Below are 19,678 nucleotides of genomic sequence, written 5' to 3' on the forward strand. Positions count from 1 at the left end.
CTGTAGCTTTATTGGCCATCTCTGTTTCCCAGGCTAGAGGACAGTGGCATGATCATAGCTTACTGCAGCCTTGAATTTCTGAGCTCAAACCATCGTTCCAAATTCCAGTGTCCTAAGTCTATGGGATTAGAAGCATAAGCCACTGCACTCAGATTTCTTTTCTATTGTCTATGAATTGACTGTATCTTTTACCTGCCTTTCTATTGGGTAACATGTTTTTCAAAATTATTAAATGACTGTTCTTTTTATATTCTAGATTTTAACCTTATCTATTATGCATGTGTCATATATCTCTTCTCAGTCTGTTACTTTTCGTTCACCATTGTTAATAAAACTAGGTCATAGAGAAATTTTACATTTTTGTAATGATCAAATTCATCAAACTTTATCTTTCTGGATCCTAAGAAGCCTTTTCAACTTTGAGAACATTTTCTTCTTATAAGCAAATAAAAATTAAACGTGTGTATTTGTTTACTGAGGCAATGATACCTCCTCCTAATAATACATATTGAGATCTGGCTGGGTACCTTTTACCTTGGCTATTTTGCACATTCATTCTTCCTAATTTTTACTTTTTTAATTACTCCTTTACCCTCATCATTAGGCCTAATTTTTACCAGCTCAACTACCATTACTTGTTTAGAAAGACACACTACTAAGAATTAAATGTTCTTCCAGTAATAATCAATGACGAATAAAATGGTTTTCCTGTCTTATACTACTTGACATAAACTTACCATTTGTTCTTTTCTTACCTCTGTGAATAATAAAACAAATATTAGAAATTCCTGTACAACAGTTTAACCTGTACTCTGTAAGAATTGCCCTCTATAGTTGTACTCTATTTAAAGGTTAAAGTATTACTCAACATAGTTAAGCATTCTTAAGTTCTTGAGGCTCCGTTATCTTTTTCTGACCGTTCCCATTGGCAACTCTTCTGTCTGCCTCTTTTATATAGCTTCAAAGTTCCACCCTTGGTCATACTTCCTTTTAGCAGTTGAATCACCATTCTACCTGTGCCACTCCTCCAACGCTTTTTCTCCCCAAAGACAGATTTTACCTGAAAAATCACTAGAATATAGACTCTTTGTCTTTTTATCCTCAGTAATTCATTATCCTAAACATTGAAAACATCATGCTATGGTATATAGTTGATGCTTAAATTGGCTAAATTTAAAACAATGAATAGTGTTAAATGAATCTTAATATGCAAAACATAAGGTACTACTTTATTACTACATAAAATGTTAAATAAATTCCTATTTCAAAACATGATGAAAATTGACAAAAATACCATGTACTATATTCACTGCACTTGCAGTACATACCTCATTTAAATAGATGTTTATTATTTTTTAAAGTTGTGAACATTGTTTAAGCTAGTTAAATGTTTATGGAATCCCTGAAGCACTTCAAGAAAACACAAAGAATTAACAAAAGATTCTTAATGTCATAATTTATGCACATAAATTTTAAGAATTAACAAAAAATTTTAAGAATTAAAATTAAAATTTTACAAATTAACAAAAAAATTCTCAATGTCATAATTTATGCACATGTTTAAAATGAAATCACTGTGATTGAAATCACTGCTCTAGACCTTTTACTATTAACAATAGTTAACATGCAACAATACTTAGGATTAATTATTAGGACAGTTTTCAATTCAACATTAACCATGTAAAAAAAAAATCACATGCACAAAGAATGGTGATTATTAAACTTTGCATATACATAGTATACATTGTCATATGGCTAAGTAAGCACTAGATCAATATACATTTGTCTTACGTTCCCTTAGAGCAGTGGTTCTCAACCTGTGGGTTGTGACCCACAATAACTGTATTAAAGGGCTGCGGCATTAGGAAGATTGAGAACCCCTGCCTTAGGGAATATGTATTATCTTTGGGGAAAATGTTAGAGATAATTTACCCTGTTTCCCCGAAAATAAGACATTCTCCGAAAATAAGACCTACTTACAGGAAAGGTAAGGCGTCCCCTGAAAATAAGACCTAGCGCATCTTTGGGAGCACACCTTAAAATAAGACACTGTCTTATTTTCGGGGAAACAGGGTAGATCTACTTTCACATGATAGTTTTAATAATTCACTATCTAAATAGTCTTATTTCATGAAGTTTTACAATGACACTAAACAGCTCTGGAATTATCACTATTCTGGTTTTTGGTTCAACCACACATTTTTCTTCTTTCCTGTGTTCATGATCTCATGATGCCTGGTATCTTGCCTCTTTCCTATTAGTAATAGAATACTATTAGAACTCCAATTATCACCTCCACTTCTCAGGACCTTTCTTTTTGTTGTGCCTGGCACCCTAATATTTCTTTCTAGGAAACTGCATTCTGACATAGGGTTTAAGGATGTATCTAATCCCCATTTCCTCCTCTGTTATCTCAAACCTGTATTTTCCTTCATTTTTAAAAAATTCAGCCAAATATTTACTAATACAGGCAAACGATATGTAGTATATTAAAAACAAATATTTTCTATCTTATATAGAAAGATATACCTTCATCTTTTATCTCTTAAAGGTATTAACTTCCTTATTAAAATATAAAATCCAACTTGAGGTTTATAGAAACACACATGCTGAACTGGTATAAAAAGGAATAAAAATTTCGCAGTAAATACAAACAAAAAGAAACCTGGAGAAATATTATTAAGTATGAAAAACTAAAATTCATGGCAAAAAATATACAATATATAAATAGGATTATTATGTTTAATTAGTTAGAAAAATAAAAAGGACTACAAGAAAAAAATTACAATTTGTCCTTGTGCATAGACTGTTATATTAATGGCCCTCAATGCATCATCGTTCCTGCCATCTGTATTGTGGGTGCAATCCCCGCTCACACTGACTCTGGACTTGGTCACGTGACCTTTGTCCAGTGGAACATTAGCGACTTTACGGATATGCAGGATTGACAACCTCTTGCATATTGGGTTTACCTTCTTAGAATGTTTGCTCCACCATGGGAAGAAGCCAAGTCTAGCCTACTGGAAGCTGAGCCAGCCAACTCACTAAGTCACGAGAAATAATTAACATTCTGTTTAAACCACTAAGTTTTGGGATGGTTTGTTATGAAACATGGATAATGGATAATCTGATTTTTCTATCTTTGGCAGAGCAAACAGATAAAAATTAAATAAAGCAATATTATTTGAAAAAACAATTAAGACCTGTCAATAAACTTTAAAAATATTAGATCTGCTGTCCTCTTGCATTTCTGTCCTTGTATATTCTGTTATTCAGTCTGTTTAAATAAGTATTTATAATACTCAACATTTTAATGATTATCCCATACACTCTGTAAGTATAGACAATAGTAACTAATTAATGAACAAAGACCACATGATAAATATTTTTTATTTTTAAACACTGAATTGTGCATCTTCCATACAAAAGATGAGATTCTAGCCTTAAAAAATAATTGTACTTACTAGTATTATCTTTACATTTTTACAGAAATCAATGTTCTTTAAATCGGTAGCTTCATTCCTTAGTTTTCACAGAATCATAATCTTTTGAATACATTTCCAATATTCTTTAAAAAATATTTATACTTTATTGATATAAGGTATTTTTTACTTAACACATTAATAGATTACAATATAACTAACCAGACCTCCAGCTACCACGGAATACTTTTCCACCAAGGAGAAGCCAATTTGTCGTAATAATTAATTCTCTGTATTTACTTTTATTAGAAAGAGGTTTTTGGTAGTGAGAACAAATAATCTCTCATTAGTTGCCTGAAAGCCTAAAATAGGATCATTGGTTTCTAGGCTTGCTACCTGCTGCTTAGCAACCTGCCCTACTTGCCTGCCTTCCTTTCTGTTGTAAAGTACAGTCGACATAGGAACAGGTTGACGATAGATAAATACTCGACGAAGGCACTCACAAAGGGCAGCATAGGAGTAATTTGGAGCACAGGCAAAAAATTTTTTGTCTCTCTTTGATGCTTGGACATAGCCTGTAAAGAATATGAGGCAAACAAAAGAAAAATGATATGTTAAACAGAAGGGAAAAATCATGATTTAACATTTTCAAGTTTTTATTATACATTAAAATGCCTGAGTCAAATATATACTATAAATGTTCAACAACTGTTGCAGTCTGAACCATTAATGATTAGACACAATCTCTCTTAAGTAGTGCAAAAATAACAACTTTAATTCCTAAGGATCAAAACAGATGCAGCTTCATCTCCTCAAAAGTATACCATAGTTTCATTAAATTTCCATGAATAATTCAAACACTAAAATTCTAATCTATGCAAAATATCTTTAAATGCCAATTTAATATTTAGGTTCATGAATTACAGATATGGTATCACAGAATCATTTTTTTTCTCTTATCCAACGGGAAAATGTTAGATACCATCATAAAGTTATGTCAGGAGTCTATTCAGAATGCACACTGGAAGGCCTATTGGTAACGCATCCCTGCAGGTACTGATATTCACAATGAATTCTCTTTTTATTTCTATAATGTTAGTAGTATTTTTATACACCAATACCAACATTGTAACAGCTTTTTGTTGTGCTTCAGTACACAGAAGTAGAATGTTGAAACCACTATAACCTAAAAAGAAAATTGAAGCCTCTAATTTAAAAAACTTAATTAGAATATCCCATTAAAAAATTCTTAATTTTTTTAAGAATTAACAAAAAATTCTCAATGTCATAGTTTATGCACATGTTTAAAGAGTATCTTTATAAACTAAAGGGACATTTATGTTCTGAGATATAAATTAAGATTTTCAGATTGCAACATGGTTGGGGTATAACATGAGATAAAAAAATATAACAATAATTAAAATTGAGATCCCACCAAACAGTGAGTTAGCAAAGGAACCATTGAGCATAGGCAGATGAATTTTGTTTCTTTTTAACATCAAGCAGGGTTTAAAGAGAGAAACATGGAGAGGATTTGAAGTACACTTTTAAATAGTTACAAGTAGATCTATCTCTAGTCTAACTTTGACAGAATAATATGTATAATAATCTCAAGAATACACATTTAATGTAATGTTGATTCAACTGAGCATTGAGCATGGTAGAATTCCTTTATCTTAGGTGATCTGGGGATTTAAATGGACAAGTTGAGCATCTAAAAATTTTATGATAGGGTTTTCCTTTACTAAAGAAAAGGGATAGAAATAAAAAAAAATAGGAATTAAAATAGGAAGTCTAGAAATTATATAGTAAAACTAGATCGAACTTTGAACCTCAGGTAATAAAAATACATTGGGCATCTCAATTAACCAGTTTAGAGTAGTCTACATTATTAACTATAAGAGAGAATTGGCAAACTGCTACAATCACTGTTGTGCATATGTAGCCATCAAAATGCATAGTTTTATTTCCTGCTGCCAGTTTAAAATAATCTTTCTATAAAGCAATAACTGTGGCATCTTAAGTTACATAAAAAATTTCTCTCATATAACACTAATGCATTTTGACATAAAATCAATGATTGGATATATTAGTCTAAACATTTTCAAACCCTAGTTTCAAAACTGATTATTTTCCTTTTATCCTACCAAATACATTTATTTTCTGGTTATTACCACTTTCCATAAGTGTTTGCATTATAAGGACTCTCTTTTGCACTGAAGTTCCATGAAAGATACCTCCTAGTAAGCATTACCTCAGAGCAATTCTGTGATGTTTCTGAAGATTACTCTAAAGAAAGAAACCTAAAAACAAATTTCATGTATAGGGTATCATCAAGCTCCTTGTTCATATTTTAATACTACATAGCTTAAAGAATTTTTTTAAATAAGCAAATGTCTGATTAGAGTAATTCAAGTGGTTATATAACCACTTTAATTTGTATTCTGTGTTGATTTTCTTTACAAGCATAAAAACAGATTAATACAAATGGCTCAACAGTGCTAACATTTATCAACTACAATAAAAGTAACAAGATTATAGCACAAATCAATCTAAATGTAATTAGTACAGTTAGAATTTAAAAAGAAAAAAAAAAAGAGAAGTGAACTTAAAAAAACAGCCAACCAGACCCACAGCGCCATTTTGGGAGTTTAAAGCTGGGCAGCCCAGGAAGGGATCTAGAGATGGGAACCTCCCCTCCTCTAATCACCCTAATGTGGTGGACACTGGTGCTTCTGTTCCAAAGCATGAGCCATTGGTGTGAGTGAGCTGTGGGACAACCAGTTCTAGGTTAGCAGGAAGGAGGAAGGTACAGGGAATACCCAGTAGTACTCTGCTCACTGCACCTGGATTCTTCACGGAGGGTATGGCTCAGTTCTTTCTCTTCAGGGACAAGGCATTGCTTTTTACAGCTGCGCCAACCCGGGAATCTCAGACCCTGGGTTTCTACACTGCTGGATTCATAGCCAAAGTTTCCTAGCACCCACTTAGACCACAATACAGACTGGTAGGTCTCAGGGAACTGTGGGTCTCCCATCACTCGGGCATTCAGGGATGGCCACTTCTAGCTGAAAGGAGAGTGCAGCATACAAGGAGGCTGCTTAAGATAAAGCAGACCAGTGACTAACTCCCCCCCACCTGGGGCCTCCTCCTCTTCCCATTCCCTGCCTGCTGCTGCCCAAGAAGCCATGGCTGTTTCTGCTTGGGAGTGGCAAGGGATCCATGGGGGAGGATTAAGCTGCTCTTGGGTGCAGCTGCTCCACACCCAGGATTCCACAGAGCTTGGTGCATACTCTGTTCCCCTAAAAACCAACAGCAGGGACTTTTGTATTCCCCAAAGCCTAGACCTATCACTTCCCATGAGGGAAGGTGGGGTTAGCAGTCCTCTCTCTAAGTGGCCTTTCTCTTCTGGAAGGAGCGTACTCTCCTGGAGACAAGTCCCTGGCACATACATAGCTCCGCCATTGGAGTATTTTAGCCACCAGCCAACAGTCAATCTGGTAACCCTGCAGGCTGCAGACAGAGCTCCCCCACCACTTCTGCTGTAGCTGGGTCAAGGTGGAGGTATTATGCACCCAAAAGACAGAGACCACGAAGAATTTATGAGTAAGATCCCAAAAGCAAACACAACCCCCCGCCCCCCAAAATAGACAAATGGGACTTAATTTAACTAAAAAGTTTCTGTGCAGCAAAAGATATAATTAACAGCATAAACAGACAACCTACAAAATGAGAGAAAATATTCTCATGCTAAACATCTGACAACAGCCTAGTACTCAGACTCTATGAGGAACTCAAATCAGCACACATTAAAAAGTGTGCAAAGAGGGTGGCACCTGTGGCTCAAAGGAGTAGGGTGCAGGCCTGGTCAAAAACTGCAAAAAAAAAAAAGTGGGCAAAGAGACATAAATAGGCATTTTCAAAAAAGAAACAAACAGCCAACAAATACATGAAAAAATGGTCAACATCGTTAGGAAAATGCAAATTAAAACTCCAGTAAGATACCATTACTTTACCTCTGTCGGAATGGCCACTATTAAACAGCCAAAAACCAGTAGATGCTGGTACAGATGTAATAAAAATAGAATGTTTATACACTGTTGGTGGGCATGTAAATGAGTGCACACTCTATGAAAAATAGTATGGAGATGTCTTAAAGAACTAAATCCCACCATTAGGGATTCTTTTCCTACCAAAAGGAAAAGAAGTAATTTTATTACAAAAACACCTGTGCCCATGTTTATCACTGCACAAGTCACAACTGCAAAGATAAGGGACCAAGAAAAGTGCCTAACATCCAATGACTGGATTAAAAAATGTGACAGACACACATGTGCCATGGAATATATAGGCATATGCCATGGAATACTACTTGGTCATCAAAAAGAATGAAATAACATCTTTTGGGTCAATTGGGATGAAACTAGAGGCCATTATTCTAAAGGAAGTAACTCAGGAACAAAGAATCAAATATCACATATTTTCACCTACAAGTGAGAGCTAAGGAATGGGTATGCACGGTCATACAGAGTAGCTTAATTGACACTGGATATTCAGAAGGGGAGGGTGGAATGGGGCTGTGAGATGAAAAATTAACTATTAGGTACAATGTACACTATTCAGGTGACAGGTATATTAAAACCCTAGTCTTTTCCACTAAGCAATTCTACCACGTCACAAAAATCACTTGTATCCTCTACACCAGTTTAGAATTTAAAAAAAAAAAAAAAAAGTTAGCGACTAATTTTTGACATAATGGAAAATGTTATTAAAGCGTTTGCTTTATACCTAAAGCATTGAAAGTCGCAATGTGCTCCCACATATCCTCTTGTTTGCTGGAGTGTGGCTGCCAGAGTAGGGCGTCGACATCATGGCGCAAACAGAAGCAGGGCATTTCTTTAGGATCCAGTATGACAGAGAAAAGATACTGGTTGCTTCCAAGATTCACCTAAAAAGTGATTAAAAAAATAATTTACTCAACAACAAATTAAATAATAATAATGGCCAAAACTGGCACACAGCAACTAAATATCAGTGACCATTCTAAAATTTTTACATACCTAATCTGATTGACTCCTCAAAACATCCCTGGGAGAAAAATCCCATTGTTAAGGTCTTTATAAAGGTGAGGAAAGTGATGCACAGGGCATTTAAGTAGCCTGTCCAAAGTCAGGCTAGTAAAAAGTTGTGGAACTGAAATTTGGACCCGGAATCTATGTTCTTAACCGCCATGCTACATCTGTTAGTACCTAGCTCTCAACTGTTAGTAACTAGTTTAAACATGATGTAAGCATCAATTTTATAAGCACACTACTTTTAAACCACAGAAATGAAGTTTACTAACATTAGCCTGTAATAATACTGAAGAATAATGACAGCTACTAGAATTTGTGAGCACATTGTACATACCAGACATGTAATAAATATTAACCTTAACAACCTAGGAGACTATTATTTTTTTACCAACCTAGGAGGCTATTATTATCTTTAGGCGGTGAAAGAACAGACTTGGAAAGCTTGAGTAACCTGTCCTAGGCTACAGAGAAATATCACAGTGCTGAGACTCATATACAGATTTGTTTATAATTACTTTAGTACACTGCTTAATGATGGTATGTCAAAAACATTATGTCAATAATTGTTGCTATAAAATTGAAGCCTAAAGAAATTCTCTCTCATTAAATTGAGACTCACTGGATTCCATCTCTAGGAATACTTTTTTTAATGGAGATAGGCTCCAGCAATATTCTTCATTAGAAATATTAACAGGGAGAGAGACAAGATGGCGGACTGAAGCCAGCTTTCAACAGAGGCTCGCATCCAGAAGGAGAGTTAAGGGACAGGAATTTAGTAAGTATCCTGGTGAATTTGAGCCACACCAAGAGAGAAGGTTGAAGAACGCACATCAACACCGCTGAGGCAAGCTGTGATCACAAGGATGCAAACAAAAGCAAAACGGCTCACTTCTGGATATTCTGAAGCCACACCCCGTCTCCCTGGGCAACCAGAGGAGGCCACCAGTGAGCAAAGGATTTGCCTGACGCTGCTCACAAACCCGGGAAGCTTCCAGGGCAGGGTGGACACAGAGAGGTAATCGGACACAAACCTCCAGCAGCAAAGATGTTTGAACTCAGAACAGCCTATCTTCTGTAGGCCATTTTAGCAGAAACAGAGACAGAACCCCGCAAAGTTGTCTGTTCTGTTAGCAACATCAATCAGGCACGGGGCTAAGCCTGAGTGAACACCTCCCTCCCGCCACCTGCATCAAGCACTCCAAGATGTCAGGCCCCATCTCCTCCTGCTAGATAGTGGCAGACTGCAGGGGCCTGGCAGACTTCCTTGCAATTCAGGCAGGTGCAAACTCCTGGAGTATCTGTTCACTACAGGCAACTGGGTTAGCCATCTGCAGAGATACCAGTGACTGGGTCCGATGGAGGGGCAAAGTGGGGAAGGAGACATCAATCTTCCCAGACTCATCTATTTGCTAGGTGGCTCCTCCTGACTCCACGCAGCACAGAAGTAAGCCATATCAGAGGAGTCACCAGACCCCTGTGATCCAGTTCCCAGAGACCTCTTGAACTCTCCCACCCGAGACAGGTGCTGATTGAGACAATCAATTTGGACCTTTTGAACTGGACTAATAGACTGAGGACTTTTCAGGCGGTGCCCTGGGTATGCGGTTGTAGGAAGGTTTGATTTTCCTTTTCCAACTGGTGCCAGAGGTGGGCGGGCGGGGTGACTTAATTGCTGGTTTTTCCACACAGCTGAGACTTCAAGACAGAGTAAACGTTACAATAGGATGGAACAGAAACCAGCCGAAAACAAGACAGAACCACTTAGCCCCACCACACAAGACAGGGCCCCAGTTTCTCAGGCCGCAACACTGTACGGGCCCTCGACAAAGCCCCAGAAGAAAAATCAAAGGGAGTAAAATAACCATGGGGCGGAATCAGAGGAAAAACTCTGGTTAACATGAATAACCAGAATAGATCAACCCCCCCAAGAAAAGATACGGCAGATGTGATTGAAGATCCCATTCATAAACAACTGGCTGAGATGTCAGAAATCGAATTCAGAATTTGGATTGCAGACAAGATTAATAAAATGGAATTAGGAATTCAAGGAGAAATTCAAAACCTGTCTCAAGAATTTAATGAATTTAAAGACAAAACCACCAAAGACTTAGACACACTGAAGCAAGAATTTACAGCCCTCAAAGATATGAAAAATACAGTAGAATCCCTCAGCAACAGAATGGAGCAAGCAGAAGAAAGGATTTCTGACATTGAAGATAAAGTCTTCGAACTCTCCCCATCTCTCAAAGAGGAAGAGAAATGGAGAGCAAAAACGGATAACTCACTCAGAGAACTCTCAGATAATTCGAAGAAGAGCAATATACGAATAATTGGGATTTCGGAGAATGATGAAGTGGCCTCCAAGGGCACAGAGGCCCTTCTGCATGAAATTATGAAAGAAAATTTTCCAGACATGCCTAGAGAATCTGAAATTCAGATAGCAGACAGCTTCAGAACCCCAGCACGATTCAACCCCAATAAGTCATCCCCCAGGCATATCATAATTAGCTTCACTAAAGTTAACATGAAAGAGAAGATTCTCAAAGCAGCCTGGCGAAAGAAAACTATTACGTAAAAAGGAAAGAATATTAGAATAACTGCAGATCTCTCTGCTGAAACTTTTCAAGCCAAAAGAGGGTGGTCATCAACTTTTAATCTCCTAAAGCAAAATAACTTTCAACCCAGGATCTTGTATCCAGCTAAACTGAGTTTCATTTATGATGGAGAAATTAAATAACTTCAATGACATTCATATGTTGAAAAAATTTGCCATAAGTAAACCAGCTCTTCAGGATGTTCTCAGACCTATCCTCCACAATGACCAACCCAATCCTATACCACAAAAGTAAACTCACTCAGAAACTTCGGATCAAACTCCAATTTCCACAATGGCGAAAGGATTAAAAATGTCCACTGGATTTTTGAAAAATTTGATATCCAAAATTTTACCAGACTTATCAATATTGTCCATTAATGTGAACAGCTTAAACTGTCCTCTAAAGAGGCATAGGTTAGCTGACTGGATACAAAAACTCAGGCCAGATATTTGTTGCATACAAGAGTCACATCTTAACTTAAAAGACAAATACAGACTCAGGGTGAAAGGATGGTCATCCATATTTCAGGCAAATGGTAATCAGAAAAAAGCAGGTGTTGCAATTTTATTTGCAGATACAGTAGGCTTTAAACCATCAAAAGTAAGGAAGGACAAGAATGGTCACTTCATATTTGTTAAGGGTAATACTCAATATGATTAGATCTCAATTATCAATATCAATGCACCCAACCAGAATGCACCTCAATTTTAAGAGAAACTCTAACAGACATGAGTAACTTGATTTCCTCCAGCTCCATAATCGTCGGAGTTTTCAACACTCCTTTGGCAGTGTTGGATCGATCCTCCAATAAGAAGCTGAGCAAAGAAATCTTAGATTTAAACCTAACCATCCAATATTTAGATTTAGCAGACATCTACAGAACATTTCATCCCAACAAAACTGAATACACATACTTCTCATCAGCCCATGGAACTTACTCCAAAATCGATCACATCTTAGGTCACGAGTCTCACCTCAGTAAATTTAAAGGAATAGAAATTATTCCATGCATCTTCTCAGACCATCATGGAATAAAACTTGAGATGAGTAACAACAGGAATCTGCATACTTATACAAAAACATGGAAGTTAAATAACCTTATGCTGAATGATAGCTGGGTCAGAGATGAGATTAAGAAAGAAATCGCCAATTTTTTGGAACAAAACGACAATGAAGACACGAACTATCAGAACCTCTGGGACACCGCAAACGCAGTTCTAAGAGGGAAATTTATCGCACTACAAGCCTTCCTCAAGAGAACGGAAAGAGAGGAAGTTAACATCTTAATGGGACATCTCAAGCAACTGGAAAAGGAAGAACATTCCAACCCCAAACCCAGTAGAAGAAAAGAAATAACCAAAATTAGAGAAGAATTAAATGAAATTGAAAACAAAAGAATAATACAACAGATCAATAAATCAAAAAGCTGGTTTTTGAAAAGGTCAACAAAATAGATAAACCTCTGGCCAACCTAATCAGAATAAAAAAGAGTAAAATCTCTAATATCATCAATCAGAAACAACAAAGACGAAATAACAGACTCGTCAGAAATCCAAAAAATCCTTAATGAATATTACAAGAAACTTTATTCTCAGAAATATGAAAATCTGAAGGAAACTGATGGATACTTGGAAGCACGCCACCTTCCAAAACTTAGCCAGAATCAAGTGGAAATGTTGAACAGACCCATATCAAGTTCAGAAATAGCATCAACTATACAAAACCTCCCTAAAAAGAAAAGCCCAGGACCAGATGGTTTCACGTCAGAATTCTACAAAACCTTTAAAGAGGAATTAGTACCTATATTACTCAACCTGTTTCAAAAGGCAGAAAAAGAAGGAAGACTCCCAAACATGTTCTATGAAGCAAACATCACCCTGATCCCCAAACCAGGAAAAGACCCAACAAAAAAAGAAAATTATAGACCAATATCACTAATGAATATAGATGCAAAAATATTCAACAAGATCCTAACAAACAGAATCCAACAACACATCAAACAAATTATACATCATGACCAAGTTGGTTTTATCCCAGGGTCTCAAGGCTGGTTCAATACACGTAAATCTATAAATGTAATTCAGCACGTAAACAAATTAAAAAACAAAGACCATATGATTCTCTCAATTGATGCAGAAAAAGCTTTTGATAATATCCAGCATCCCTTCGTGATCAGAACACTCAAGAAAATTGGTCTAGAAGGGACTTTTCTTAAACTGATAGAGGCTATCTACAGCAAACCCACAGCCAATATCATATTGAATGGAGTTAAATTGGAATCATTTCCACTCAGATCAGGAACCAGACAAGGCTGCCCATTGTCTCCATTACTTTTCAACATTGATGGAAGTTTTAGCCACCGCAATTAGGGAAGAAAAGGCGATCAAGGGTATCCATATAGGGTCAGAAGAGATCAGACTTTCGCTCTTTGCAGATGATATGATTGTGTATCTGGAAAACACTAGGGACTCTACACAAAACTCCTAGAAGTGATCAAGGAATACAGCAGCGTCTCAGGTTACAAAATCAACATCCATAAATCGGTAGCCTTTATATGCACCAACAACAGTCAAGTTGAAAAAGCAGTTAAGGACTCCATCCCATTCACAGTAGTGCCAAAGAAGATGAAATATTTGGGAATTTACCTAACAAAAGACGTGAAAGATCTCTATAAAGAGAGCTATGAAACTCTAAGAAAAGAAATAGCTGAAAATGTTAACAAATGGAAAAACATACCATGCTCATGGCTGGGAAGAATCAACATTATCAAAATGTCCATGCTACCCAAAGCAATATATAATTTCAACGCACTCCCTATTAAAGCTCCACTGTCATATTTTAAAGATCTTGAAAAAACATTACTTCATTTTATATGGAATCAGAAAAAACCTCGAAAAGCCAAGACATTACTCAGAAATAAAAACAAAACAGGAGCAATCACACTACCAGACCTCAGACTTTACTACAAATCTATAGTGATCAAAACAGCATGGTACTGGCACAAAAACAGAGAAGTAGATATCTGGAACAGAATAGAGAACCAAGAGATGAATCCAGCTACTTACCGCAATTTTAACTTTGACAAGCCAATTAAAAACATTCAGTGGGGAAAAGATTCCCTATTTAACAAATGGTGCTGGGTGAACTGGCTGGCAACCTGCAGAAGACTGAAAGTGGACCCACACCTTTCACCATTAACTAAGATAGACTCTCATTGGATTAAAGATTTAAACTTAAGACATGAAACTATAAAAATACTAGAGGAGAGTGCAGGGAAAACCCTTGAAGAAATTGGTCTGGGTGAGTATTTTATGAGGAGGACCCCCCGGGAAATTGAAGCAGCTTCAAAAATACACTACTGGGACTTGATCAAACTAAAAAGCTTCTGCACAGCCAAGAACACAGTAAGTAAAGCAAACAAACACCCTCAGAATGGGAGAAGATATTTGCAGGGTGTATCTCTGACAAAAGTTTAATAACCAGAATCCACAGAGAACTCAAACGCATCAGCAAGAAAAAAACAAGGGATCCCATAGCAGGCTGGGCAAGGGATTTGAAGAGAAACTTCTCTGAAGAAGACAGGCGCATGGCCTTCAGACATATGAAAAAATGCTCATCATCTTTAATCATCAGAGAAATGCAAATCAAAACTACTTTGAGATATCATCTAACTCCACTGAGACTAGCCTATATCACAAAATCTCAAGACCAGAGATGTTGGTGTGGATGTGGAGAAAAGGGAACACTTCTGCACTGCTGGTGGGAATGCAAATTAATACATTCCTTTTGGAAAGATATATGGAGAACACTCAGAGATCTAAAAATAGATCTGCCATTCAATCCTGTAATTCCTCTGCTGGGCATATACCCAGAAGACCAAAAATCACAACATAACAAAGATATTTGTACTAGAATGTTTATTGCAGCCCAATTCATAATTGCTAAGTCATGGAAAAAGCCCAAGTGCCCATCGATCCATGAATGGATTAATAAATTGTGGTATATGTATACCATGGAATATTATGCAGCCTTAAAGAAAGATGGAGACTTTACCTCTTTCATGTTTACATGGATGGAGCTGGAACATATTCTTCTTAGTGAAGTATCTCAAGAATGGAAGAAAAAGTACCCAATGTACTCAGCCCTACTATGAAACTAATTTGGGGCTCTCACATGAAAGCTATAACCCAGTTACAACCTAACAATAGGGGGAAGTGGGAAAGGGAGGGGAGGGAGGGGGGTGGTGGGTAGAGGGAGGGGTATCGGTGGGATCATATCTGTGGTGCATCTTACAGGGGTATTTGCGAAACTTGGTAAATGTAGAATGTAAATGTTTTGGCACAGTAACTGAGATAATGCCAGGAAGGCTATGTTAACCATTGTGATGAAAATGTGTCAAATGGTCTATGAAGCGAGTGTATGATGCCCCATGGTCATATCAATGTATACAGTTATGATTTAATAAAAAAAAAAAAAAGAAGTATTAACAGGATTTAAAATGTCAAACTAGCCAGGTGCAGTGGCTCACGCCTGTAATCCTCATTCTGGGAGGCCAAGGTGGGTGGATTGCTAGAGTTCAGGAGTTTGAGACCAGCCTGAGCAAGCGTAATACCCAATCTCTCAAAATAGCTGGGCATTGTGGTGGGCGCCTGTAGTCCTTAGTACTTGGGAGGCTGAGACAAGAGGATCACCCCAGAGTTTGAGGTAGCTGTGAGCTAGGCTGACACCAGGGCACTCTACCAAGGATGACAAAGTAAGATTCTGTCTCAAAAATTAAATAAATAAAAAGCCAAACTAAATACAAACAAAAATCATACTATAGGTAGAAAATAGCTAATATGTACAATACCTGATAAAGAATGAATTGATTCTAGGAGTTCTAGAACAAAAGTGGAGAATAAAAAAATGCTGGGCTAAAATAAGAAGTGGAGACCTGATTTGTACTCAATAGAGAAAGCTGTGAAACTTAATGCCAAAAACAAACAATCTCAACCAAAAAAGGGAGAAGACATGGCCAGAGAGAATGTAGTAAGCAGAAATCATGATGTGATATAGAAAGTAAGGGACTGATCAATAGATAGATATACGCTCAGCAGAAGTAAAGAGTAGGAAAAACGTGACACCAAATTCCTCCCAGTGTGATATACTGGAAAAGAAAAATGCAATACCTGAACTTGAGGAAATACTGTACTATTCAAAATTCTGAGATAGTCCATAAAAAGTACAAAATAAAGTAAAAAACTTTAGTTGGCTATTCCCACCTACTAGAGATGGAAGCTACCATAACTAGGTACAATAATATATCATATGGGATTGAATCCTGAATCAAGAAAAAACTGCTATAAAGTACATTATTTAAGCAATTGGTAAAATTTGAATATAAACTCTATTAGGTAAAAGTATTACATCAATATTGTATTAGGGGTAAAGGGACATGGTATCTGCAACTCACTTCTAAATGTCTCAGCAAAATGAGGAGAAAAATAAAGAAAAATTATATGTGGCAAAATGTTAATAATTGGTAAAATCTAAGTGAAAGATATTATTAATTGAACTGTTCTCTCCTAAAATTCACACATGGATGTCCTAAACTCTATCACCTCAAAATGTTACTATATTTGGGGACAGGAGTCCTTAAAGAGGTAATTAAGTTAAAAGAAGTCATTAAGGAAGGTCCGAACCCAACATTACTATTGACTTTATAAAAACAAATTAGGACACAGATATATATAGATCAGTCCACGTAAAGATAGTGGGAGAAAAACAGCCATCTACAAGTCAAGGAGAGATGCTTTAGAAACACTAACTCTACTGACACCTTAATCTCAGACTTCTAGCATTCAGAACTATAAGAAAATAATTTTGTGTTGTTTAAGCCACCCAGTGGTACTATGTATGGCAGTCGTAGCCAAGTAATTCAGACACATAAAAAGTCCATTGTGTTTTTAAATTTTTCTTTTTGGGGGCAGGGGTGGGGGACAGAGTCTCAAGCTGTTGCCCTTGGTAGAGTTCCATGGTGGAATCATAGCTCATAGCAACCTCCAACTCTTCAGTTCAAGTGATCCCCTTGCTTGTTTTTCTATTTTTAGTTTTTCTATTCTCACTCTTGCTCAGGCTGGTCTCAAACTCATGAGCTCAAGCAATCCACCTGCCTAGCACTCCCAGAGTGCTAGGATGACAGGCATGAGCCACTGAGCTTGGCTAAACATTTCTTTAAGTTGAATTTTTTTTTTCAAAATGAAAAGTCCAAATTTTAAAAAAGGTGTAGCATGCCCATATAGCGTATGGCCACGAGGAGTGAGAGTTTTAAGTAACATCTGCATAGCTCAATAATGGAACACCTTGGCGAAAAGGGCATGGGGAGGGATTTGGCTCTTGTAAAAAGCATGAGAGAGCTTGTAAGATGAGCACATTGGTGAATTGCAGTCTCTACACCTGTGGTGTTGAGAGGCACGAGATCAGCCTTTTATTAGGCTGGAGGAGAAGGCAGTAGCTGGGAATGAACTCATTCTATCACAGATGCGCTTACTCTGACTCTGTCTCCTCTCCTGCCTGCAGAAGGCCAGCACAGGGTCTTTACTGCTTTATCCTCAAAGACTATCTTTCTTTCTCTCTTCCCCTCTTCTGAAGAAAATAGCCCTCAAGCACCTAAGAGCAATTGTTCCTGAGGATAGGAGTCAAAGTCGGGAACCTAGATAAGCAGGGTCTGGCCAGGACAAGTGGTGGCAGCCACGGGCTTTGACAAAAAGGGACTATAGTGGCTGCTAAGTATAAAATGATTGACAAATCACTTGCCAACTTACTCTGTGAAAGATGAGAATAATAAATGAAAACTCCGTAGATTGATTTATGAAGATTAAATTCAGCGGCTGTGCAAATGCTAATGTATGACATGTTTACTATTAATAGGTGAGTTATACATGGAGATATACGTTTAAGAGAAATTAGCTAGTTAAAAGCTGGGGTGCATACTTCACTTCATAAAATCATTTGAAATATCACGTACTGTAGAGTAAAAAGGATTTAAGATAAATGTTTCCATCTTACTGAATCTATACAATAGCTTCCTGCTGCCTGTCAGCCGCTCACTGCCTTCAGAGACATAACACAGAGAATCTTATCCTATGCAAACATCAAAAGCTGCACAAATATGTTATGTCGCAGTAAGTGTCTTTTCCAAAGATGTATCAGCCACCTCTTGACCTTGGAATTCAGTGTTGATTATCTAAGGCATGTATTATAGACCTTGCCATCACACATACATACTGCTCTATCTTTAAATTTTATGTTCCTACCAATGACCATGAAGCTCACAGTTCACTGACAGCAGCTTCTTACACTTCCGGCTCTCACTCTGCTTCTTTTGCTCTCACCTTGTATTTTCAGAGTGTATATGTGTAAGATACGTCCTCCTGACCTAGACCTGAGCCATGTTTCCTGCTAGATCATAACCAACTCAAAATAGAGAACTATGAAACCCATTAAGACTCAGTTCTGGTGTAAAGGTCTAGGTAGCTAGAAGCAGACTGAGGAGCAAGTACAAAAGATCTAGAGCCCCAAACAAAAAGGGAATAAAATAAAAACATCTCTCACTCTAATTTATGAAACAAACTTTTAAGACATCAACAAATCTTAAAATTAATAACTGGAAAAGAAGTTTGTATCAGATGAAACATTGGAAAACTCTAATACACATCTTCAAATAAATGTACGTTGTAGTTGCTAAAAGAAAAAAAAAGAAATGAAGGCATTGTATCCAAATAAATGTAAGTTGTAGTTGCTAAAAAAAAAAAAGAAATGAAGGCATTGTATTTGTTAAAACTGAACAAGAAAGCTTAGTGAATGAAGATGGCTGACCAGAGACACCAGCTGTGAGATCATCTAAGAAAGAAAGAAAAGTTTTGGATGAAAAAAAAAACAAAACACAGGTCAGATACAATTCCAAGGGAAAAGCACCAGAACTTACAAGTGATTCCATAGGTAGAAGTTGTGGAGCAGAAAGAGGGGCAAGATATTATCAGAGGCCAACCTAATAAAACTTGGGAGTCCAGCCAAAAAGGCAGGTTGAGAGCTTTATTTCTCCCTCTCTATATCTCTGGCTGCAGTGGGTTCCATCTTTCAAGCAGAGGCACTAAATACAGTCCTGGACTACCCATTAAGGATGTCTGTGGAGCAACAACCTTGGAAGACACAGCGTCTCCCTCCAAAGCAAAAGGCAGATTTGTTTAAAGTCCAGAGAATAAGGTATCTCTCCTAAACTACGTGCAGAAAAGGCTTACTGGCCATTTGTATATTGCTCCATGGGAAGTGAGGATCAGGGAATTGGTCCAAATGTTCCTGCTCTGGTTAATGCTATTGCTGTCAGTAATAAACTATCATTTGTCTCTGATCCAAGAGTCTTATGTGTCATTTATGAAACTGTGGTAGGCTAACTTGTTAGCCTGCAAGTAGGTTAAAGTCTCAGACCTACGGATATTTTAGAGACCACGAGATGCTGACTGAGACGGGGCTTAGAATGAAAAGGATGAGGGCCTTAGGGGGTTGATTAACAAGATTTGGGCTCAAGGGATGCTCCTGTCATGGC

General features: G+C 37.2%; 1 protein-coding gene across 2 annotated transcripts in view; it reads right to left on the bottom strand.

The window, feature by feature from the left end:
* Positions 1 to 1,321: 1,321 nt before the first annotated feature.
* NUDCD1 (NudC domain containing 1) overlaps positions 1,322 to 19,678 on the bottom strand; it is a 109,598-nt gene continuing 91,241 nt past the window's right edge. For both annotated transcript variants that reach the window (XM_053558770.1, XM_053558769.1), the window contains exons 9-10: positions 8,211 to 8,370; positions 1,322 to 3,997 (exon numbers count right to left, since the gene is read on the bottom strand). In XM_053558770.1, the coding sequence (XP_053414745.1) occupies positions 3,705 to 3,997; positions 8,211 to 8,370 (453 nt within the window). In that variant the 3' untranslated portion in view covers positions 1,322 to 3,704. The remainder of the gene's footprint in view (positions 3,998 to 8,210; positions 8,371 to 19,678) is intronic.

The sequence above is a fragment of the Nycticebus coucang genome, chromosome 13, assembly GCF_027406575.1.
Source record: "Nycticebus coucang isolate mNycCou1 chromosome 13, mNycCou1.pri, whole genome shotgun sequence".
Classification (NCBI taxonomy): Eukaryota; Metazoa; Chordata; class Mammalia; order Primates; family Lorisidae; genus Nycticebus; species Nycticebus coucang.